This window comes from Anolis sagrei, chromosome 4 (assembly GCF_037176765.1).
Source record: "Anolis sagrei isolate rAnoSag1 chromosome 4, rAnoSag1.mat, whole genome shotgun sequence".
In the NCBI taxonomy this organism is placed as follows: domain Eukaryota; kingdom Metazoa; phylum Chordata; class Lepidosauria; order Squamata; family Dactyloidae; genus Anolis; species Anolis sagrei.
Window position 1 is genome coordinate 172,407,886 of NC_090024.1, and position 25,396 is coordinate 172,433,281.

Genomic DNA, 25,396 nt, shown 5'->3' on the forward strand with positions numbered 1-25,396 from the left:
TTAGGCGTGTTTTAAAATAAACTTTATTTTAAAGTATTAAATAGCTGCTAACCCTTCGGTATTATATTACAGGAGGAAATGTGGCAAAGGCATGTTAAATTCAGCCCCTTCAGCAGTCTGTTCACACAATGCCATGTAAGTAGAAGGCCAGGAACTTCTTGAATGTGTCCGGTTGATAGCCATGTATTCCAGCAGGCGTCTGTAAAGAGAACATCTGGATTTTCAATGCATGTAAACACAACAACATATTCTCCTAGTACAGTTTGGTTCCTACAACTTCAGGAAAATGTAGCTTAGGCCCAATTGTTAATTCCAAGTAGAGCAAGCCAATTGCTTACATGGGATTTACTATTAACAACTGATTAGTTGGGTCCAATCTAATAAAGACTAGCATTTGGATTTTGGCTAGAGGGAGCTTTGGAGGAAGAGGATATAAATGAGATACAAGTTAAATGATGAAACACCTTGGTGCTGTGCTTTGAGGACCTACCAGCTACAAGATTTTGGTAACAGAGAAGCTGCCATGGGTAATATTTTAGATAGAATATTCTATAAGGCACCACAATTTCAAGCACTTCTTCCAATATATACTGTAGTCAGTTCTGGTAGCAGTAGATTTTTATTAATCATATCAATCCTCCAGAACTATTAAAGGTTTGAATCAAAATACCTGTCAAAATCTTTGTATTCTAGTCTAAGAACTTTCACACCCTAAATTAATGCTTCCCTATATTAGCCTCACCAGAATTTAGAATCAGTAATTTTGAAAGTGTTCCTATTTTTTCTGTAATGTGTCATTTGAAAGTAAGTTAACATGTGTGTTACTTTTACCATTTACTGTTTACCATCAGTAAACGTTTGATAAGGTGGTAACATGCCTTCAATACCAAGTAAATGCTTCTGTGATTCAAAATGGTAATATGTGCCGGTAATGCAGTCAACATACCACAACCACTTTTCTCTTGATTTCTGGACAACTCCTGGCATCCTCATACAGAAGCTGATCTGAGTCAATCCAGGCCAGGTTTTTAACACCACTGCTAGAGTCTAGATCTGTTGTATTCAACTGGAATACCAAGAACTGAAAACACTGCCCATCGGTACCAACACTCTGCACAACAATAGGTTCATCCAAGATTCGTGGCTCATCCTATAAAGGGCAGAATGGAAAAAAGGCTGCATGACATGCTTGTTATAGTCTCAGTCTAGACAGAGCAAGACAGAACACAGGAAAGACCTATTAAGACCTGACTTCTGATCTGTGTCCCACTTCAATAGTGAGTACTTCAGTAGCAAGTGCCTACTTCAGTGGAACCCACTGCCTTGAGTGTAGCGGAGGCTCCTTCTTTGGAGGCTTGTAAACAGAGGCTGGATGGCGATCTGTCAGGGGTCCTTTGCTTGTGCTTTTCCTACATGACCTGTGTGGTCTCTTCCCAATTCTAGGATTCTGTGATTCTAATATATTGCAATTGGATGAGCTACCATTTTGGTCTGACGGCCTGTGCACAATTAAGGAGTGGGGAGAGGGGTGGCATTACAGAAAATGGTTCACCACAGATTGTAGAGATATATAAAATATAGAAGACAAAATATATAAAACAAGACTTAAGTACTTTAATGCAAGAAGTTTTCTTGGGAATGGTTCAAGTTATAGGACAGCATGGGAGATTTACATTCAGCCCAAATTCAAATTTCAGCTCTTCACTTTGACAGCTGCAGTCTGACTTGCCCAAATTAAACCCCAGTATAAAGTTCTGTATCAGCTCCTGCCATCTCCAAATAAAATTTAATCAATTCTAAAATCAACTCTTTGGATACTATAAGCATATTATTTTATTGTTACACAGAAAGCCAATGTCAGCATTTCTCAAATTCAAAAGGCCCATGACTGATTTAGGATTCACTCATGGCTTCTCTCAAATACACCTCTAGAGCAAGGCAGAATCATATAACAGTAGGACCCTGCTCTTCTACAGCACTCCAGTCCTTCTAATCAATAACAAGTGCCTTGAACAACAGGTTCAACATGTCCTACATCACACTAATACTTTTCCAGAATATTCCACCCCTCCCCAACCCAAAAGCACAAAACATTTCCACAAAAAACTTGAGAAGTAATTCACTTTTCTTTACATTGTTGGAATGCCTGCTAGAATGGCATTAACATGTGGAAGCAAGTCCTGATATCAGGGATAAAAGTAGCAAAAATGACCAATTGTATTTTTAAAGGCCATCTTGGTCAACCTGAGGCCTGTTTTCGTTCTCAAATAATCGGGTCTACAAAAACAGAAGTAACTTTCAGTTCTTTTAAAAGGCTTTGTCAACTCTACCATTATTATTGTTGTTGTTGTTGTTGTTGTTGTTATTGTTATTATTATTTCTTCTCTGCCTCTCCTCCTGGAAGGTTACAACACCACTAAAAACACATAATCATCTAAAAGCATTATATAAAATATACATATTGAAATATGTTTCTACAAAATACATATTCAATTACACAGAACAAAGATTGAACATAAGATGCAAAGAGAACTGCATGGGGGTGAAACAGGCGTTACATGGCCAATCATACCCACCCTGGAGGCTTTAAGAACACAACTGACAAATGTTTTTCTTGACACAGCAGTAAACATGCTTCCAAGATCAAAATATCTTAGCCATGCTAAAAGAATGGTAAAGGAAAGCAAATGCCCAACAATCCCTATTTGTAGGATAGTTATTTTTCTATAAATATCCATACACTTACCCCATATAGTCCTTTAGCCTTGGCCAAGGCATTTCCAAAAGCAAACATCATCATTTGGGCCCGGAGATGTTCTGGTTTTATTTTAACTTTAGTGGAACGTGGAGCAAAGAATACAGTATGGGGATGAGGATATGGATATCCTTCTCGAAAACCTAAGATGTAAACCAGATTATAGTTCCATTACTCTTCCATGGCATGTGGCGGAATGTTACTCGGAACAAATGTGCTAATCCAAAATACATAGTATGTTTCAGTTCAGTTGTTTCCACGGAATTTACCTGTGTCATTCTTGATCTCATATACATTGGTTTCTTGGAGGTCAATTGTAGGTGCAATAGGATAGAAGGTTTCTAAAGTGTGGTTTTCAGTGGCTAATATTTCATCTTTGGAAGCTATAGGTTGTAGAGGACTCGTTGCATTCAAGATCTTTCCATAGCTACCACGAACCTGAAGAAGAATGGATTCTGTAAAGGAAAATATTGGATAAGTACATAAGTATATTGTAAGCCACCCAGAGACATTTTATGGAATGGAATGGACTGACGTGCAAATGAATAGATAATGCATTATCAAGTTCTATGTATATGATATATATGGTTAAATCCATGAAAAGAGATCTTCAAATAATGCTCTCAATTTTTGCAGCCTGCAAGAACAATCTCCTTGTCTAGCTGAATAGGAAAAGCTAGCATCTTCACATACAGACTCCTTCCCTTCCTCCCCCCCCCCCTCCCTAAAAAGCAAAAGGAAAATTCACTGTTTCTCTCATACAATACTCATATGGCTATATTCATACATATTCATAGGGCTAAGGAAGTGACTGAACAACAACCTTGTCTAAGACTGTAAGAGTAAGCCAAAGCTCCACTCATTACTCAAGAACTGGATGCCCTGGATGAGAAAAGGGGAACTAAGCTACAACAAATAACTATGGAACACTGTTATCATCTGGTATCCCCTGCTGCAGTACTACCCTGAAACAGTGAGTATATATGGAATGGCTGCAGCACAAGTTATATGTACCTTACTCAAAGACTGGTTATGTGCGAATCCTTCACTAACTAAGTTAAAAGTTCAAATCTGCGGCTGGCAGATGCTCAGGCATATATTTTAAATAGTAATTAGTTAAAAATATTTAAAATGACCCCAAACTTCTGCAATTTGAGTCAGTAGAAGCAACTGGGATACTTTTGGGGATAATAGGGAAGAAAAGGGGGTAAATAAATACTTCTGTATGGTTGGTTCCAATCCTCTTACAGCTCTGCTGAGAGCCAGGATGAACCAACACTCTGAATGTAAGCTTCAATTCACTGCCTTCCCTGTCATTGGATCACGGCCAAAATAAAACAGAACTGTTCAAAACCTATAGTTATTTTGAGTAACATTTTACCATCTCAATATATACATGCTCCCATATATGCTGGCCTTAACCGTAGATTCAACCATACACAAATTAAAAAAAACACCCATCCCAAAAATATATCAAAAAGCAGACTTGGATTTTTCTATTTTATATAAGGGATATCATGTTGATATGTTACTGTATATTATGGGACTTCAGCATCAATTAATGTTGGTATCCACATGGAACCAAACCCCAGCAGATACCAAAGACCCACTATACTTCAAGAACATGAATCATTGAGAAGCATTTCCCATACTACATATAGAAGTGTTAATAGCCAACATGTATATATTGCTTAATGAATTCCACTTCTCAATAAAGATGAGTCCTGCCCAATGGCATGATAGGCACACCAATACTTTTAATATAGCAGCCACATTCTGTAAGCTTATTCTGTGTGATGAATTCATCTTTTTACTTATTTTCAGCAGTTAAAAATTACTAAAACACCCGTGGCACAGAAGACCTTGTAAGTTAATATAGATGCCAAATTGAAGAGTTGTAGTTTCTTATTCCATTTTTTGTGGAGCTATAATAGTTAACAATGCCTTCTGGAAAGATAGAATTCAAAGAGATAGCCATGTTAGTTCGAATCACTGTTCAAAGGCATCTAGCAGCACCTTCGAAACTAAAGGGAAAAAGCTGGTTTTACTTCATTGTATACAACATTGGATGAACAGATTTAGTCTATGAAAGCGTATACTACCAACTTTTTTCTCTTAGTTGGTCTCAAATATGCTGCAAGATCCCTTTGCATCCTAGAAAGATAATTCCTCAGCAAAGGTGAGAATTGTTCAAACTGCAAATTGATGTGACCCATGAGGAGTTTAAAATAACTAGTTTGCATCATACAAGGCAGATAACAATTTATTATTATTTAGTCATTAACTAACTAAAATACTCCTATCTTGCCACAAAATAGCATCCTCCCAGAACAAAAAATGACCCCGGGATGACAAGCTGTCTCTTTTGGTCACCCAAACCCATTGTCGCAGTGAATTAACAGAAGTCCTGTGGAGATCAGGAGGAAACAAAATAATAGAGTGCAGCCCTTGAGCATACTTGCTCCTGTTCTGCAGTGATCAAGAGGCTTTGAAAGCTTTCACTAACCTCGTTGCCATGCAGCTGCTACTTTGTGTTCTTGAGCTACCATTCTTTTAGTCAGCGAGGGATATTTGGCAGTCATCATCCTGCACAAGTGAAGTAAGTCTTCCAGAAGCACAGAGCTTCAGAAGAAGAGGTTAGTTAGATCACAGATTAGAAGGTACGCTATGGGATATGAGGTTGAACCCCTTTCCCAATGCAGGATCTGCAGCCAGAGCATCCCCAGCAATAACTGTCCAGACTTTTTTGATATTCAGAGAAGGAGATCTCACTACGACTCTAAGTAATTCATTATATTGCAGAAATGTTCTTTCTGTCAAGAAGTCCTTTCCAATGTTCAACCAAAGTCTATCCTCCTGCAACTTAAAACCATTAGACTCAGTTCTACCCTCTGAAACTGCAGAGGACAAGCCAGCACCTTCCCTCCTTTGTGACAAACCTTGAGGTATTTTAAAGAGTGTCTCTTCGTCAAGTTGAACATGCCCAGCTCCTTCAGCCTCATGTTTTATTCTCTATACTTATCTTCAGTGCCCTTCTCTGGACCCACTCCATTTTTTTCTATATCCTTATTAAAAATTAGACACTTAGAACGGAAAACAGTACTCCAGATGAGGCTTAACTAGTACAGAATAAAGGGGAACTGTTACTTTCCTCAACTTAAACGCTATGCTTCTATTAAGGCAGGCAAAGAGAGTATTTGCCGCCTTCGCTGCTGTACTACACTGCTAGCTCACATTCAACTTATGATTAACAACAATTTATTTACCATATTTGTACCCCGCTCTTCTCTATCCTGACAGGATAGAGTCTTTTTCGTGTGTGCCACAACAGTGCCAAGTATCTCCCATCCTATACTTGTGACCTAAATACAGAATTTTACATTTGTCTTTTATTAATGTTAATTTCAGCCCAGTTTTCTCCTTCCAATCTGAAGCACAGTCACTAGAAACACCTCTTTGAAAATAATTATCCAACCAATTATGCATCTATCTGGTGGAATTTCCATCTATTCCACATTTAGTCAGTTAACCAAAAAAAATCATAAGATTTATTGGTAAAAACCAAAAACTGTGGTGTATCAACATTTTTCTGGACATTATTAACTTGTTAGATAATGCCAGGATTCATTATTAAACCATTGTTGCTTCCATCGACAAATATAATATATAAATACATAAAGCAACATCATGCTAAAAATTCATACAAAGGCAGCCTGAATGTTATGACAAATATAAACTACATATTTTTGTTTAATATATTCTGATTCTGTTAATCAAACAGATAGGCAATGTGATGACTACCAGGTATAGAGAGAGCATTTCTGACAATACTAACTGATCACAATCGATTCAATAATAAATATTTTTTCAAACAGCAAAATTAATTTTGAAGTAATTAAGATTGCTTAAAAAAATACTAGATAAATTTCCTGAGAACAAGGCTAAAGAAAGATTTCTGTTAGAAAACAGCGTATTTCTCTCTCTTAAATCCTACTGCTAGGTGGGAAATTGAGGAGCTACTCCCTCCTCCTCCTTTTCTTGACATCAGGGCACCATAATTCAAGAAGGAAATTGGCAAACTGGAACGTGTCCAGAGGAGAGTGACCAAAATGGTAAAAAGTCCAAAAATCATGCCTTATGAGGATGAGTTGCCTAGGAAGCTAGATATGTTAGGCTGGAGAAGAGAAGGTTAAGAGGTGACATGACTGTCATGTTCAAATATGTGAAAGGCTGTCACATGGAGAATGAAGCAAGCTTGTTTTCTGCTGCTCTGGAGACTAGGTAAAGAAATTTTCCTATTAGAAAGAACTTCCCGATATGGAATGTCTCCAAGAGGCTTTACAGAGTGTAAAAGAAGATAAACTATGCTTTTGTTTTCCTACAAGCACAAACTCGTGCAGATACGAAGCAAGCCCCACTATCTTTACAAGTGGAAGGTCTATTGCAGGGGTCCTCAAACTAAGGCCCGAGGGCCGAATACAGCCCTCCAAGGTCATTTACCCAGCCCTCGCTTAGGGTCAACCTAAGTCTTAAATGACTTGAAAGCACACAACAACAAACATCCTATCTCATCAGCCAAAAGCAGGCCCACACTTCCCACTGAAATACGAATACGTTCTTATTTGTTAAAATTGTTCTTCATTTTAATTATTGTATTGTTTTAAAGTGTTTTTTGCACTACAAATAAGATATGTGCAGTCTGCATAGGAATTCATTCATGCTTTTTTCAAATTATAATCCGGCCCTCCAACAGTTTGGGGGACTGTGACCTGGCCCTCTGTTTAAGACGTTTGAGGACCCCTGGTCTATTGCATCTCTTTACCAAGAATGGCAAGAAATAGATCACAGATAGGTGATCACTTTCTCCCTCATTCACCAAGCATGGTGTTTGGGAGGAAGCAATGTTACAATAGTAAGCTGCACCTTTTCCTGGAAATGCCACCTTAAGTTCCAATCAAGTGGAAAATGCTGGATATATGTAAACATAATTACAATAACCACATCTTATATTTTACACTGACTCATTTTCTCTAAGTAAACATTATGTAGTTTCTGTTCTTGTATTATATTACATTTTAATTTACAAAACAGTGAACCTGAATGCAAATAACTACTTCTCCTGCCAAATACATTAGAGGGTAAGAAATATCTAACATATTTCCTCATCTTAGGCCCCTTCCACACAGCTGTATGAAATTCCACATTTTCAGATTTGAACTGGAATATATGGCAGTGTGGGCTCAGATAACCCAGTTCAAAGCAGGTATGGGATTTTCTGCCTTGATATTCTGGGTTATATGGTGATGTGGAAGGGCTCTTATTCATTTTTTTCACTGCACCTTTAAAAATTTCAATCTTGAAAGCAACTCAGAAATTACGAAACCCTAAGAAGAAAACTTAAAACAAAACCTTACCAGGAGTTTTCTGCTGGTGTAAGTTCCTCGGTGCTAATCCAAAAAAGTGCATGAGAGATTGCATTTTGGACTCTCTCATCTTGGTTTTCCCATTCATGAGCTGTGTCATTCATTATGTGAAGTATCTGAGGAGGCAAGCCTTCTACTAGTTTTGTCTTGGTTAGCCATAATGCCTGTTTCACACCTGATGTCAAAGAAACAAATTTTAGGGGGAGCTGCATTTTATACTGCCATTCATATTATCTGTAAATTGAGGCCACTAGGTTTTTCTACCCAACTTTGGGGAGTCTTGAGTTGGGGAAATGGGAACTGAATCATTCTGAGACACAAAATACTGAAGAAAGGTAATGGATAACCTGTTTCTGCAACAGAAGGGCATTATGCTACAGTTGGCTCTCCAAATACATTGATTCTGCACCCAAGGTTTGAAAATATTCCATATATGAATGTGTACACATACATATACATCCAAAAAACAAACCTTGATTTTGCCATTTTATATAAGGTAAATAATTTTAATATGCCTTTGTATATGAGATTTGACCATCCATGGATTTTGATAAAGGCCCAACTGTATTCAGTTGCTTCCCTTTAAATCAGTCGTTCCCAACCTGTTGTCCACGGACCACCAATGGTCCACAAGAACAAAAATATGGTCCGTGGCCTCTCCATTACTACACCATTACCTCGAAACCATGCGGCAACAAGAGCAACTGGTTTCGTGAAACCTTCTTACAGTGCTGAGGCAACAGGGATGTTGGGAGGGGAGAGGCTGACTACCCATGAAAGGTTACTACTATCACATCAGCTTTAGATTATTAAATAGGATTTTCTGTGGGCGAGCAAATAGCGACTACTGGATGGCATATGTTTTGCATTAAAAACTAGAGCTGATGTGATCTATTCAATATAATTTTCTGAATCAGCACCCCAAATAACCAAACCGAATCTAAAGTTGACCAAAAACCGATTCGTAATCCTTTGGGTCTAATGTTGGAGAGTGGTCCCTGGTAAAAAAAAAGGTCGGGAACCACAACTTTAAATTCATAGACTTGGGTTACTATCTGGCACCAAGGGACCCATATGTGGAACTGGCTTATATGTTTGTCAGGCTGCCCATTCTATTTCTTTATCCAATCTGAGGAAGCAAACTAAGGGTGCATGTGCACTGTAGAATACTTGCAGTTTGCCGCAGCACAAAGAAAGCTAAAGACCCTGTACAACCACAGAACCCATGATTCCATTGCACTGAGCCAGGGCAGTAAAAATGGAGTCAAGGTGCATTAATTCTACAGTGCAGATCCAACCTAAGTCTACGAAAGTTCATGCTACAATTTCTTTTGGTCTCTAAAGGTGCTACCAGATCCTGCTGCATACCTATTAATATTGACAGGCAAGTATATGAACTCTTGAAAGAATAAGGGTGCATCTACACCAGGCACAGGTAATCTTGGGCCCTCCACATGTTTTGGACTTTAACTCCCATAATTCCTAACATCCTCAGGCCCTTTCCTTTTCTCCCTCAGCAGCTTAAGCCTCAGGCCACAGGCCCTTTTCTTTTCACTTAAGCTGTTGAGGGGGAAAAGGAAGGGGCCTGAGGTTGTTAGGAATTGTGGGAGTTGGGAGTCCAAAACACCTGGAGGGCCCAAGATTGCCAATGCCCGATCTACACTGTAGAAAGAATGCAGCCTGACACCTCTTTATCTGCCATGGCTCAATGTGACAGAATCATGGGGACTGTAGTTTGGCGAAATACCAGCACTTTTTGGCAGAGAAGGCTAAAGATCTTGTACAAAGAGTGGCATATTTAATATTAAGGGGCTGCAGCTATAACATGACACAACATGAAGCATAGTGCTCAAACAGGAATATTTTTCTAACAACCAATACTGCAGCTGCTGAGTCACCCAAACCAACAAGGTTTTAGGAGCTAACATTTGGATAACAAGTGTAGATCTATTCGTATTTGGGTAGCTGGTCGTGGGGTAGAAAAAAAATGTATTATTATTATTATTATTATTATTATGTGTTGTTGAAGGTTTCATGGCCGGAATCCCTAGGTTGATGAAAGTTTTTCAGGTTGTATGGCCATGTTTCAGAAGCATTCTCTCCAGATGTTTTGCCTGCATCTATGGCAGGCATCCTCAGAGGTTGAGGTCCTCACAACCTCTGAGGATGCCTGCCATAGTTGCAGGCGAAACGTCAGGAAATAATGTATTGTTGAAGGCTTTCATAGCTGGAATCACGAGGTTGCTGTATGTTTTTCAGGCTGTATGGCCATGTTCAGAAGCATTCTCTCCTGATGTTTCGCCTCCATCTATGGCAGGCACCCTCAGAGATTGTGAGGTCCTCACAACCTCTGAGGATGCCTGGCATAGATGCAGGCAAAACATCAGGAGAGAATCCTTCTAGAACATGGTCACATATCCTAAAAAACCTACAACCCTATATTATTATTATATCCCGCTCCGATGGGAAGGTAAAGGTGCTCCTCGCAGTCATGCTGGCCACATGACCTTGGAGGTGTCTATGGACAACGCCAGCGCTTCAGCTTAGAAATGGAGATGTGCACCAACTCCTAGAGTTGGACACGACTGGACTTAATGTCAGGGGAAAATCTTTACCTACTATATCATTGAGCCATGTAAGCTAAAGTAGTGTCAAACTGCGTTCATTCTACAGTGGAGATCAGGCATCCTCAAAGTACAGCCCTCCAGCTGTTTGGGCCTCTAACGTGCTGAAACCCTAGCCAGCTTGTTCAATAGTCAGGAATTCTGGGAGTTGGAGAGATGTCTGGTGGAGACGCACCCGTAGCCCTTTGAAAGCCACTATGAGTGATGTCCTGAAAGGCTCGGGACTACAATATGGGCCAAATCCTCTCCGTCCTGTTGGGTTTACTATTGCCACACTCTGGCCTGTCTGCTTCCGACCCCTTCGCCATTGCTCTGGCAAGAGTACAGAGTGCGAGCCTCACCTCCCCTGACCATTTAATGCAAACTGAAAAGGGTTTCCCTGTGCAGGTGATTCCGAAGGAAACCCTAGGCCCAATTTGAGGCCCGGGTGGTGGGTGATTCCAGCAACCCCAGAGGCCTGAGGCGCATGGCGGACAGAAGACGAGGGAGTCTCCGGTGCGGGGCGGGTACCTTCGTGGAGGCGTGTGCGCGGGTTGCAGAGGAAGCAGGGCCGCTCCTTGTAGGCGGGCATCTCCCGGGCGGGCGGCGAGCGGTGCTTCCGGGGGTCGTCCCACCCGCGCTGCCACTCGGGGAACGAGGCGGGCTTGGCCAGCCAGGGCACCAAGTACAGCTTCTCCTGGCACGTCACCACGTCCATCTCGGGCACCTGCTCGCGCACCGGCGGCGGCTTCCGTAAGTACCACGGCAGAGGGGCGCCCGGCGGAGGGCCCCGCACCGTCATCGGGGTGCGAGGCAGCGGGCCGCGGTGAAGCTTCGGCCCGTAGGGGCCCTTGTTGCGCCGCTGCTCGCAAGGCAAAGCCCGCCAAGCCCGTGTGGGCGCCCACCGCAAAGCCAGCATCCTTCCCTCAGCCGCCTCTGCCTCTGCCTCCTCCTCCTCGCTGTGCGCTTCACGACCGGCGACAAACCTCACCGCTCGCTGAGGAAAGCGGCGCCGGCGGCGGCCATTTTGGCTCGTCTGCGCGCCCAACGCATGCCGGGTAGGGAGGCGGGGCTGCTGGGTGATTGACGGCGCTCTCGTCCAGTAGGAAGCGGGACGTGGCTCGACCCTCAGCAAGCCCTTAGCGCAGGGGTCAGGAACCTTCGGCTCTCCAGGTGTGGTGGACTTCAACTCCCACAATTCCTTGAGGCTCGGCATTCACCCCAAAGGCTTACCTTGGCCTCAAGGAATTGTGGGAGTTGAAGTCTACCACACCTGGAGAGCCGAAGGTTCCCCATGCCTGCCTTAGCGTTAATCAACAAGGCACTCAGGGCGCATCCCGTGGCCTCCGGTGTTTTGGACTTCACCTCCCAGAATTCCCCACTTTCAGCCAAGTTGGCTGGGGCTGCGTCCAATTCTGGCCACCGCAATTGAAGGGAGATGTTGACACGCTGGAATGTGTCCAGAGAAGGGTAACTAAAATGATCAAGGGTCTGGAGAACAAGCCCTATGAAGAGCAGCTTAAGTAGCTGGGCATGTTTAGCCAGAAGAAGAGAAGGCTGAGAGGAGACATGATGAGGGCCATGTATAAATATGTGAGGGGAAGTCATAGGGAGGAGGGAGCAGGCTTGTTTTCTGCTGCCTCAGAGACTAAGAGGCGGAACAATAGCTTCAAACTACAAGAAAGGAGATTCCACCTGAACATTAAGAAGAACTTCCTGACTGTGAGAGCTGTTCAGCAGTGGAACTCTCTGCCCCAGAGTGTGGTGGAGGCTTCTTCTTAAAACATCAAGAAGAACTTCCTGTGACAGCTGTTCAGCAGTGGAACTCTGTGCCCCAGAGTGTGGTGGAGCCTTCTTTAAACAAAGGCTGGATGGCTATCTGTTGGGGGTTCTTTGAATGCGATTTTCCTGCTTCTTTGCAGGGGTTGGACTGCATGACCAGCGAGGTTTCTTCCATCTCAAGGATTATATGAGTGTATGACTTCTGGGACTTGAAAGTCATTACAGCAGTCCTGTACAAGTGTGTCAACATAGAACACAGCCACAGCCATAGAACTCAAAATATCAAGGCAGATAATCCACAATATCTGCACTGAACTGGGTTGAGTCCACACCGCCATATAATACAGTTTAATATGGATTTTGTACAGCTATGTGGAAGGGGCCTTTATTAATGACTTGGAATAAATGAAGGTTTAGAGGGCATGCGTATCAAGTTTGCAGATGATGCCACATTCAGAAGGGTAGCTAATGTTCCAGAGGAGAGGATCCAAATTCAAAATAACCTTAACATATTAGAGAGCTGGGCCAAAACTGACAAAATGAATTTCAACAAAGAGAATTGTTGGATACTACACTTAGGTAGAAAAAAAATGAAATGCATAGATACAAAACACGACTCAACAATAGTCTGTTCAAAGGGATCTTGGGGCCTTAGTGGACAACATGGGTATGTTTTAGCTGCAGAAGAGAAGGTTGAGAGGAGACATGATTAATAATAATAATAATAAAACTTTATTTGTACCCCGCTACCATCTCCCCAAGGGACTCGGTGCGGCTTACATGAGGCCAAGCCCACAGTATATCAATAAAATGAAGGCAATAACAAAATAATCAATACAAAACAGTAAAATAAATCTCAAAACAAAAATAAACAATAACATACAAGCATTTAAAAACCTAGCCATGTATAAATATGTGAAAGGGTGTCACAAGGCAGAGGGAGCAGGCTTGTTTTCTGCTGTCCTGGAAACTAGGGCTCTGTGCAATGAGTTCAAATGACAGGAAAGGAGATTCCACCTGAACATTAGGAAGAACTTCCTGATTGTAAGAGTTGTTCAGCAGTGGAGCTCTCTGTGTTGGAATGTGGTGGAGGGTTTTAAACAGAGCCTGGATGGCCATCTGTTTGAGTTTTTACTGCTGGCAGGCTGTTAGACCCGATGGCCCATGTGGTCTCTTCCAACACTATGATTCTATGAGTGAGGACCCAGATTTTCCAACTGTTTCTTTTTCCATTTCCAAAGTAATGAATGGGAAAAGAAACCGAAATAGTTTTCAAAATGGACCAAATGTTCTGATATTTCATTCAGTTGTCTTAAGATTAGGTGATTGCAGACTTAATGAATCATTGTTTGAGATACAAATATTTGCTTACATTTAATTGTGATACAAAGAACAACCACAAAACGCAAAAGCATGCTCCAATTCAGCGAATGTCTCCTACCTTGACTACTTTGACTAAAACACAGATTCAGGAGTTGACACAATGTGAAACAGCATAGATAGGAAAGGAACACTTCATCTGGAATTTGAAGGTCTTGCAGCCCATTTCCATTCGTGTCAATGGAACATGTTTCCAAACAAGGGCTGAAGCCGTTAAGAATTTAGATCCCTATTTGGGTACAGCCAGAAGAGATGTCTTCATACAATTATTTTAAACAAATAATATTACTTTTCATTTTATAGATGGTGGAGGATAGTGAAGATGTCTGGCTCTCTCTCAAGCCCATTGAACCCTTGCCATCTCAGTGCTGTGGCAGTGGCTGCAAACCATGCATCTATGACATATATCAGAAAGAACTGGAGAAATGGGAAGAGGCCAAAGCCAAAAATGACAGAAGCCTCCTGACTAGGAAGAAACAGCAAGTAGAAACATATAAAATATTTGAATAATAACATTTTAGTGAGATCCTCACAGTTTTAAAGAAGAAGCTTGGAAGTTAATACCATTGATCTCAATGAAACCTACTTCAAGATATGCTTGCCTTTAACTGCCAATTCTTAATGCATTTGTTGATAAACTTTATGCTAGCTGTTTTGCAAAAGAATGTGAAACACACTATTTCTGTAGTAAGAATGCTCAGGATAATATATAAAAGAAAGTTGTGTGCCAATTTTCAGCATCTGTGAAGAGCTATTTTGGTGCTGCTTCCCAAATACCCTTTTGTTATGTTATATCTTTATTTAGTAAGTTCTCACAAATCTATTTGCATCGCAATGTTCATGCACTGAAGTAGTTTATTTTCTGGTCCAGTCTCTTGTGTATTTTTTACTTTTAAAATATAAGGCTATTTAAATGCATCAGATTTCTAATCTGTTGATCAGTTGTGTCTGTTTGTCTGTTGGTCTCCTTTCTCACTAAGTATTATTAAGTGATTTTATTGAAGTAATTAGGTATAATTACTTATCAGAAACACATCCCCCCCCCCCCCCGAGTACAGTAAGCCCTCAACATTAACTGGAGTTAGAGGTTCAGAACTCCCACAAAAATGGAAAAACTAAATTAAAAAATGATTTTTCTTCCTGAGAGAACACCTCTCTAGCAATGTTTATAGGAGCTGTGGTGGTGCAATGGATTAAACCCTTGTGCCAGCTGAACTGCTGACCTGAAGACTTGAAGGTCGGTGGTTCAAAGCCAAAGACCTGAAGGTCGGTGGTTCAATTCCAAGAGACGGAGTGAGCTAGCTTTCATCTGTCAGCCCTAGTTTCCCATGCAGGTTCATGAGAGAAGCCTCCCACAGGATGATAACACATCCAGGTGTCCCCTGGGCAACATCCTTGCAGACAGCCAATTGCCTCACACCAGAAGCGACTTACAGTATATTCTCAATTTGCTTCGGACACGATAAAAAAGCAATCTTTGTGTTCTCCAGCATGACTATGTGTAATTATGAATTTTACCATAGAATCACACTATCTACAAATGACTACAGAGAACATATCTCCAAACCTGCAAATAATAATCAAATCTGCAAAAGTTGTACTTGCAAATGTGGAAGGCCAACTATAGCTAGAACTGTCAAACATTCCTGACACTGAAGAACATTTCAACTTTCACAATTCAATCAGTTTACTCCTTAGATTTGTAAAGTTCTGCCAAACTTCTCAATTTCTGTTAAAATGGATGGTAACTACTAAATTCTTAAATATATATAGTGTTTTTAATGAATGAATATCTGAGAAATAATGTTGGGACTGAAGCTGCAATTCTGTGTATACCTACTGTAGTGAATCCTATCCATGCAGAAACATATATAGGATTGTGCTGGGAGCTTGTACGGCAGGAGAAATAAGTGAGAGGAAATGAAGATCACAAAAGCAGTGTATAGTGTGTTTTGTCTGAAATGAGCAAGGCTGGGGTTGAACCATTTCCATCAGCCAACTCTTAAATGCACGAGTTGAAATTGTGTAGCCTTATAGATATTGTTGAACAGAGACCCCTAACATGCTTTGCCACTGGTTCTGCAGGCAAGGGCTGCTGGGAGTTACAGTCCAACATCATCCAGAAGGCCATATCATTCCCTTCCCTGCCTTGTTGTGTGATGGCCAAGGGCCCTTCCAGACAGACCCTGTATTCCAGGATCTGATCCCAGGTTTTCTTTTTATCCCAGTGTGGTGGTGTGGACTCATATAATCCAGTTTAAAGCAGAAAACCTGGGATCGGATCCTGGGTTATAGGGCCTGTCTGGAAGGGCCCTGCACACATTGTAATCTGGGATGTGAGAAGTTGAACTGGGTAGAAGGCGAACCTATGCTTTTGAAGACTTCAAAGCAATTAAAAAAAAAAAAACATTTTTCCTTTCATGGTTCATCATACTCTGAGAAGCTTTACCTATATAGTTTCTTCTGTTAATGGAACCAGGAAAGAAATGACACCATTTAGAAAAATGAAACTGTTGTTAAATGTTAAACAAGGATAAAAAATAGAATGGAATAGAAAATTGCCTCCTTTCTTGTCTCCTGGGAAATCCTACTTAGTGTATGTTACTGCTACTTGGATATGGATGTGTTTTGTGTTTTTTCTCACTTCCAAAAATCAAAGAAGTCCTAGTATTTATACTACATAAATTCAAAGAGGTTCCAATATTTAAATGATGATTTTAGTAAGAAGAATGTATTGAAATATGATTAATATAAATATGATGTTCTTGTTGTGTAGAACTTTTTAAAAATGTGTAGGACCATGTTTTACTAGCACTGAATGCATGCACATTTGGGTTGATTTTTTTGTTCTAAGGGAGGGGGCATTCTTTGAAGTAGTAATTATCTATTGTTGCTCTTTCAGAGTACCAATTCAGAACTAACTCCAGAAACATTTACGCCTTTTATCATATGCTCTGTGGATCAGCTGACAGAGGACACCTACCAGTATACTTTTGAATTGCCTGAAAATAGTAGGCTGGGTCTGAGTTTAGGACAACATGTTGTGCTAAGGTAGCGTGCTGCATTTCTAGTTAAACAGGCCATGGTACACAATCCTATGTTCTGTTTTTTTGTTGCTCTACAAAGGATTCGTGCCAAGTAAATAATAAGTTCTCTGCTTCCAAGCGACCCTGTTGAAAGGACTTGTAGCTCATTGAGCTTATTAACCATGTTAATTTTATGGTATATGCTACCCTGTAGTTGCTTTTTCCTTCAATTTCAGTTATGTTGGAGGTAGAATTAAGTGGAGTAAGAGAACCAGTTTACAGAAAGAAAAAGGGTGGGGAAAAACAAATATATGCTAAGATGATCACCATGCACTAACTCACAAGGAAAATATATTAACTTCTTAAAAATCTTCAAGCAGTTAAGCATATAGCAGTACATTACTGCCTCTCTAATAATTTACATATTTATTACCTTTGTTTCTGTCCTTCTCGTGAGCTCTGAGTTTACCCTCTCATTAGTTGTGTGAAGCAAATTAAAATAAGTGATAGGCCTTTCGTATAGTCACCTACTGAATAGTATAGCTAATCTCCAGAATTACCTGGTTTAATTTCACCAGCAATGTCCAATAGTTTTATGTTTTAGCTACTGTATTTTAACTCTTATGTTGTACCTCGGGGAGAGGCAGATAAGAAATAAAATGCATTATTATTATTATTATCATTATTGTTGTTGTTGTTGTTGTATCACACCAGCTATTTGAATTATCACTGTCATTAATAAGAGTCAAATGAATAAAGTTTCTATCTGCAGAGAGATACAGTGTTATGAAAGTGATAGAATGAATTCTGATAGCAAGATGTTCCAACTAGCTTTATTTTAGTTAATGCAAAGGAGTATTGAACCGAAAAAAATGTAAGTTGTTAATTTTAACTTTTTCAGATGGCTATGGTAAGTTAGTTTGTACCAACCTGGTGGGTGCATATCAATATGACAGAAGCAGTTCATTAGATTAAATCGGCATATTCTACCTGATAAGCCAATTACAGCTTTTCAGGTCTATTTCAAATTTCACATTTTTAGAAAAATGTGATAGCATTGCAACAAGTAAGTGGCAGCAGATATCAGAAGTGAGCTAGAAATGTGAATATTTCAAGATCTTCTCAGCCATAGGTAAATATTATACATTTTAAGAACACTCTCAAATTCAGGATTTCAGTCACAAGGTAACATTTTTAATATTATTATAATGTATTAGTAAGCTTTTCAAAACCAGTTGTAAAGACAGCGGAAAGCCTCTTTCCCACCCAAGCTCTATGCAGGCAATCCCCAAGTTATGAACAAGATAGGTTCTGTGGGTTTGTTCTTAAGTTAAATTTGTATGTAAGTCGGAACAGGTACATTTTAAAGTATAATTCCAGCCCTACACACACACACACACCCATATATTTGTTGTTTATTTGTTCAGTTGCTTCCAACTCTTCGTGATCTCATGGACCAGCCCACGTCAAAGCTCCCTGTGGGCCGTCACCACCCCCAGCTCCTTCAAGGTCAAGCCAGTCTCTTCAAGGATAGCATCCATTCATCTTGCCCTTGGTCAGCCCCTCTTCCTTTTTCCTTCCATTTTCCCCAGCAAAAAAAAAAAAGCTTTACACACACGCGCGCTTTTGGTAGCATAGGAAAGGGTTAACACCCCTTTTGTTTTGCTGTCTGTGCCCCGGTTCAGAAGACTTCACCTCACCTTCTGTCCCTGTGATCATTGAATTTTGAAAAATTTGGCTTGTTGTGGAAACAAGGCTTGGTGATAAAGCTTCAGTTGAGACACCTTTACTCCATGATAACTCTTTCAGGCGTGAATTTCCTTTTCGAAGGATAGATTACTCTCACTTTCTGTTGTGTCACTCCCATTTTTAACTATGAGTCATTTGTAAGTTTTATGTTTGTAACTCGGAGACTGCCTGTATAATCCTTTCCCTCTATAGTTCCCTATTTCTCTTACTTTGTAAGCTGCATAGAAATACTTCACAAAGTATCAAATTTGGCTGTGTGCTTTATCTGGTCCTAGGAAAAGGAAGATGGCATGGCAGCATATGGGAGAAAACACTGAGGTTATTTCAGTCCCTTGGATCTCTGTGATTGTAAAATGGGAAGGAATGATCTTTTGTCTGACTCGGCAAAGGACAGCTCATGGGGAAAGAAGAAGAAGACCTGCAGTGCTTTTTTCCATGGCAGCCTTTACTGAGAGAGCAGTACTCTGCTGATAAGAATTGTCAGGGACTCAATCAGGGTTCCCTCCCTCCCTTCTATCTTCTTTTTCTTTCTCACCCTCTCTTTTTTTTTTCTCCCCCTTCCTCAGAGGACTAGTAAATGGCTTGGAGGTTCAGAGAGCCTACACTCCAATTTCTCCTGTGAATGCTGAAGGGTACTTTGAAGTTTTAATAAAGGTAAATAGATGCCTTTGTTCTATAGATTAACAGCTTGACGTAGGAACTGTATCATCTTCTACAGCAGCTGAGTGCTTTACTTTGTACTTTAATAACTAGAGGCCTGCAGTCAAAGATTTGGCTTGTTACGCCTAATCAATATTTGAGATTCTCTTGCCCCCTGCCTCCCCTGAACCAAGGCCAGGTCTGTAGTTGCCGCGGTATGTGGTGGTAGGCCAGGGTAACAGGACTCTTTCAGACAGGTTCGGAATATTTCTCTGATGTTGAAAACAAAGCAAAAGATTTCTCCAAGTTTTTAAAGCTAGCACATGAAGGTCAAAATATGAGCTCTTGTTCCTCCTTGTGTATGTTATACTATACCCAATTAGGTACACCAGAGAGCACTTTAAAATGTGAAATCCCTTCTGCAATCTGAAGGAATTTTGTCCAAGTTTGTGTCTTGGAATTCCTACCTCTTATTTTGATGCATGTTCAGAGCAGAGTCCATTTATTGCATGTAGCAGCACAAATACCACAATCAAATTTAGGGTGTATCTACACTGTGGTGTTAACACAGTTTGATACCACTTTAGCTGACAGGGCTCAATACAGTGGAATAACTGGAGTTCTAGTTTGATGAGACACCAGCACTCTTTGACAGAGAAGTCAAAAGATTACTGCAACTCCCATAATCCCATAAAACTCCCATAAAACTCCCATAAACTCCCATAATCCCATAAAACTGCAACTCCCATAATCCCAATAGCATTGAGCCATGGCAATTAAAGTGATGACAAACTGCATTGATTCTGTAGTGTAGGTGCAGTTGAAAGATAAATTGAGTATCCTTGAGACAGCAGTTGAATTATGTGGGGCTGCAGCATCTCATGCTTGCAAAGGTGCCTGATGAGACCTTTCCTCTCCTTGCCTTTTGTTCATCACCCAAATGTTTTCACTGGTGCTGCTTGCTGTCTATAGTTTAGGAGTGTGGGATAGCACTGAAGTTGGCTCTATACTACCAAGTAATGTCGTTCCAGAATGCATTGAACTGGATTATATGAGTCTACTCTACCAGTTGGGACCCCTGGTGGCACAGTGGGTTAAAGAATTTAGCTGCTGAACTTGTTGATTGAAAGGTTGCGGGTTTGAATCCAGGTAGTGGGGTGAGCTCCTGCTGTCAGCCCCAGCTTCTGCCAACCTAACAGTTAGAAAACATGCAAATGTGAGTAGATCAATAGGTACCGCTCTGGCGGGAAGGTAACGGTGCTTCATGCAGTCATGCCAGCCACATGACCTTGGAGATGTCTACAGACAACGCCGGCTCTTCGACTTAGAAATGGAGATGAGCACCAGCCCCCCAGAGTCAGACATGACTGGACTTAATGTCAGAGGAAAATCTTTACCTACTCTGTCAGTAGATATGGCAGTGTAGATCCAGCCTAAGATCCAAACTGCGTCACTGTGAAGTATTTCTGGACACCAGAGAGCCATCTATTCTGGCAAAAATATACTGTTCACATATAACAGTTACCTCTTACATTGTTACTGTATCTGAAGTTAGAGTAACCAGATGAATTGGCAATAAAGAAACAACTGTGATCATTACAATGCAAGGAATGCCATGTAGAAAGACATTGTTTTTAGGATCAGTATCAATCAGTTGGCAAGGCAATTCTGAGTAAATTCAATGATTTCTGTGTGAGTCTAAGTGATTTATTGATTGCAGTCCCTGACTCATCATGTTCAGAAGGAATGTTTACTAAATCTCTGCTCAGGAATGGGTTATTTCCATAATTTCAAGACCAGAAATACCAGAATCAAGTATATCTTTTTGCTTTCACACATTCCCAGTGGAAGACAGATTCCACTCTAATTCTGATCCCTTCAAACACTCGATCCAGGCAGGTCACAGAGAACATTTTGCCCCTTGCTGGCCCTCCAGGCGTTTGTGCTTTTTGAGGTTTTATCATTAATTCTGTGACAGCTTAAGCATTTTGAGGTGTGTTTAGCTTTTATGAGACACTTGTAGGTGGATCATTTCATCATTATTGTGGCAATTGGAGGGGGGGGAGGTGCTACATTTGAGTTGCATTAATTTGTTACCTTCATAGGTTGGCTGTGACATTCCATATACGCTTGCTTATTACATATAAGTTTTGCATTTCAATAATAGTAGTAATGATTGTAATAACACCTTCCCTTTATATGGAACCTTTCATCCCAAAGGGAACCATAGTTATTCTTTGACTCTAACAAAAGAGATGGAACACCCATCATAAAGCACCCATTTGTATAACTTGCTCTGTAGATTGTAGTATATTTCTCACTATTCAGGCAATTTTTGGAAGTACTATATTATTATTGTTATTACTATACAATCCAAGTGCTGTTCAGACACCCCTGTGTCCCATGATTACGGCACTGCATTTGTGATACTACAGTTAAGTGCGAGTGAGTGGTGATTCTATGCGCTTAACCCTCCCTTTGAGTGATTCTATAATATTATGGTGTTTTTTGGGCATAAAACCTGGCATAGAGGTTTTCTCACCAGGAGTTTCCCTTCTCTTGTATTTACAAAGAATTCATTATAAACCAGTTTGGTCATTTCTGCATTAGAATGAAGAAGAAACCTATTCAGTCCTAAATACAGTTTCTACTGTACAATATTCTAATGCATGGGAAATGTACTCACTGAAGTCTTAACTCTCCATGCCTTTAATTTAATATACCCATCTGCTTTCTCTTCACAGAATTCTCAGTATTCCTAAGTTTAAGCAGCAACCTGCCCTACAGAAACCTAGCAACAAAATATTTTTGTCATTGAATGAAATGAGGAAAAGCCTTATTAGCTTCTGTGTAAATATGCATCTAATAAATTAATTCTAGACCATAAAAACACGCAATAATACATTTTGTCAGCATGAGGCTGCAAGACTCCTTGCCTTGTAATGACAGACTTACAACTTTATCAGTCATTTTTATTGAGGAAGTTTGAGAACTTTTATCATGTAGCATATTATCTTACATGATCATAGATGAAAGAAGAATGGAAAGGGACAGGGTTTACAAGATCTGAAGCAAATTCCCAAAAGGGCTGTATTCATTTGAATTCCACTGTACTCACACCATTATTATATATGCACAGAAGTCTGCAGTATATGAATGGATTGCACACCATATAAGTGCTGTTTTGATATGTGTTTGATACAAGTTCTGTTTGCAACATTGTTTGTAGTCAGAGTAAGTTTTAAAAGGGAGCCTGTCTATTCCCAGTTTAATAAGTACAGCCAAGGTTCAAAGCAATTGACTTTATTTTTGAGTGTGGTAACATACACTCCCATACTAAAGTTCAGTGTCTAACGTGTCACATTTAAATAGTTTTTCTGTATATGTTTTTTCCAACTGATTTTTAAAAATTTATAGCAAAAGTCATTTTTAATATTGTGTTTCCCTCCTGAACTATTATGCTTTTATTTATGTTGTGCTTTATTTACCAGTGCTATGAGGCTGGGCTAATGTCACAATATATAAAATCTTGGAAAAAAGGAGATGTGGTTTTTTGGAGGGGGCCATTTGGAGGATTTCCTTATGTAGCCAATAAGGTAAGTCCTATATAATAAACTACAAAAATTTAAGGCAGTACTTTCTTAATTCTAGTTTAGAACACTAATAACAAGCAACCAAACATATTTTCTGTTATGAGGATCTTTTCATCGGGCAATTTATTAAACAATGGAGGGCACTAGGAGAAAATTAAGTATGCACTGCGTGAAAAAGGACTTCCTTTTATCTGTCCTGAATCTCCTGCCATTGAGTTTCATTGGCTTACGATACTGAGAATGTATGTTTGACACACAGTTGTTGAAAATGAGCTGGCACTAAAGTAGTATTGACTTAGGCCCCTTCCACACATCTGAATAAAATCCCACATTATCTGCTTTGAATTGTGGACTCAGATAACTGTGGACTTGGGTAACCCACTTCAAAGCAGATATTGTGGGATTTTCTGCCTTGATATTCTGGGTTATATGGCTGTGTGGAAGGGCCCTTAGACATTCCCAGGTTTGAATTTTCACATATGAACATTACAAGTCTTAAGAACATCCAGCACTTACATTTGTAATAAGTAGACTGACATGTAATATCAAAATAAAATTGTTTTCAGAGAAATAAATATGGCAGCTTTAACTTTCCCTTTCTCTGAATCAGCCATGCTCCTTCCCTCTACTTCCTCTCTCCATTTGCTATTAAATAGGCAGTGATTAGTGGACAATTATTGTTCAATGGGTTGGATGAATTTAACCCTGGTAGTCCTGTTCCCACTAAGCAAGGAAAAGGACAGGAAGGAACTATCTAACCCTACTACATGGGCTATATGAAGAACCATGTCACACAACAAATAACAGATAGTTTGCTTGTTTTGTTTCTGTTTATCAGCAATGTTGTCCTGCTATCAAAAACTAATTGCATAGTACATTTTTCTTCTGGCTACCTTGCAGAATGTTTTTTTTAATTGTGAATCAGATGTCTTTCTGAGTCCTCTAGAGATCAGGCACTCGTTATGTTTCATTGATTCCTGTATCTCAACCTGCTGGACTTGAGGTAACATAGTCATTCTAATTATTAGTCATTAATAGTATATCTCTCTCCCTCCCACCTGTGCCCTTCCACAAAGCCACATAACCTAGAATATCAAGGCAGATAATCCACAATACTTGAACTGGATTATCTGAGTCCACACTACCATATAATCCAGTTCTACATGGAATTTATACAGCTGTGTGGAAGGGGGCTCTCTCTCTCTCTGTACATACACACACATATATACATTTACAGACATGCATACATATACACACACATAACACTTGTCTAATGTAATGTTTTCAGTGAAGAGCCTTCTTGGAAATATTTCTCTAATGAGAAGTACATCTAGCTTAATATTGTCCATATAGAGTATTGACAAATATCAATGAACCCAGTCAAGATCATGTAATTAGGTCATAAGTTATTTGGGGTTGTGTTCGTACAGAACAAGAGGAACATGAATTGTTGACAAACTGCTTTGGTTGATTCCATTGAACATCTCTACGGGGAGAAACTATTCCAAGACACAGACTATTTTGTGGAATTGGTTACATAATGATAAATGTGACTTCTCCATAACAGAAGTATGATAGGAGCTTAGTTCAGCAGTCCAGGCATTGTATTGTCGAAGGCTTTCATGGCTGAAATCACTGGATTTTTGGGGCCATATGGCCATGTTCTAGAAGCATTCTTTCCTGACATTTCGCCTGCATCTATGGCAAGCATCACCAGAGGTCAATTTTCATGTGTCTTGGAATAGTTTATCCCCATAGAGATGTTCAATGTATTGTCGAAGGCTTTCATGGCTGGAATAACTGGGTTTTTGTAGGTTTTTGGTCTATATGGCCATGTTCTAGAAGTATTTTCTCCTGACGTTTCACCTGCATCTATGGCAAGCATCCTGAGAGGTCAATTTTCATGTGTCTTGGAATAGTTTCTCCCCGTAGAGATGTTCAATGTATTCGGACATTATTGGTAGCTTACATTGAAGCAGAACTTTCTGGGGCAAATAGCAGGTGGTTATTTAGCATTTATTTCCCCTGTGAAACCATCTCCCCTAAATTCCAGTATATAGAGCCAGACGTAAGTTGGCTCATTACCCCTATAAGACACGAATACCATATCTAGGTATATCTACTCAGCAATTTCATTGCGCTCAGTGTTACTTACTTCTGACACATGTAAATTCTGGCCGTTACAATGATTAAATATACTCTAAAATATCATTTGCCAATCGCTTTTCACCCTCAGTATCAGTTTTAAATATAGCACAATGTAGTTAGTTCCAGTTAAATAAGTCTTGATTAATCACATAGGTTTTCATCAATAGATTGAGTTGAAGCATACTTTAAGCATACTTGCTGTGGAATAGTTTTCTTGGAATTCATTTGGAATTACTTCTCATTAGACTTGATTAGGATTATACTAAAAATCTGTATATGAGTTAAAAGAAACTCTTTG

General features: G+C 40.0%; 2 protein-coding genes across 3 annotated transcripts in view; one reads left to right on the forward strand and one right to left on the reverse strand.

The window, feature by feature from the left end:
- On the reverse strand, positions 1-11,840 carry MRPL37 (mitochondrial ribosomal protein L37). The gene is made up of 7 exons (XM_060773556.2): positions 11,313-11,840; positions 8,170-8,353; positions 5,262-5,377; positions 3,025-3,210; positions 2,747-2,898; positions 947-1,150; positions 1-199 (listed from the first exon to the last, which is right to left on the reverse strand). Exons 1-7 carry the CDS (start codon positions 11,698-11,700, stop codon positions 122-124), a joined length of 1,308 nt encoding a protein of 435 aa, XP_060629539.2. The 5' UTR covers positions 11,701-11,840; the 3' UTR covers positions 1-121.
- The window catches only part of CYB5RL (cytochrome b5 reductase like), a 19,955-nt gene continuing 5,950 nt past the window's right edge, over positions 11,392-25,396 (forward strand). The window contains exons 1-5 of one of the 2 annotated variants that reach the window (XM_060773562.2): positions 11,392-11,534; positions 14,247-14,426; positions 16,846-16,994; positions 19,285-19,372; positions 22,849-22,953. In XM_060773562.2, the coding sequence (XP_060629545.2) occupies positions 14,247-14,426; positions 16,846-16,994; positions 19,285-19,372; positions 22,849-22,953 (522 nt within the window). In that variant the 5' untranslated portion in view covers positions 11,392-11,534. Of the gene's footprint in view, positions 11,535-12,057; positions 12,252-14,246; positions 14,427-16,845; positions 16,995-19,284; positions 19,373-22,848; positions 22,954-25,396 lie in introns of those variants that run through there. The other variant, XM_060773561.2, reaches the window with a different exon arrangement.

Bases quoted from the DNA above. Each gene is read 5' to 3' on its own strand.
- MRPL37 (XM_060773556.2), bottom strand. From the start codon at position 11,700: ATGCTGGCTTTGCGGTGGGCGCCCACACGGGCTTGGCGGGCTTTGCCT. The intron at 3,211-5,261 runs GTTAGTGAAAGC...TTTCCTTTACAG, and splicing joins AGCAGCTGCATGGCAACGAG to AATCCATTCTTCTTCAGGTT. The intron at 200-946 runs GTATGTTGACTG...TTCTCTTTACAG, and splicing joins TCAAGAGAAAAGTGGTTGTG to ACGCCTGCTGGAATACATGG.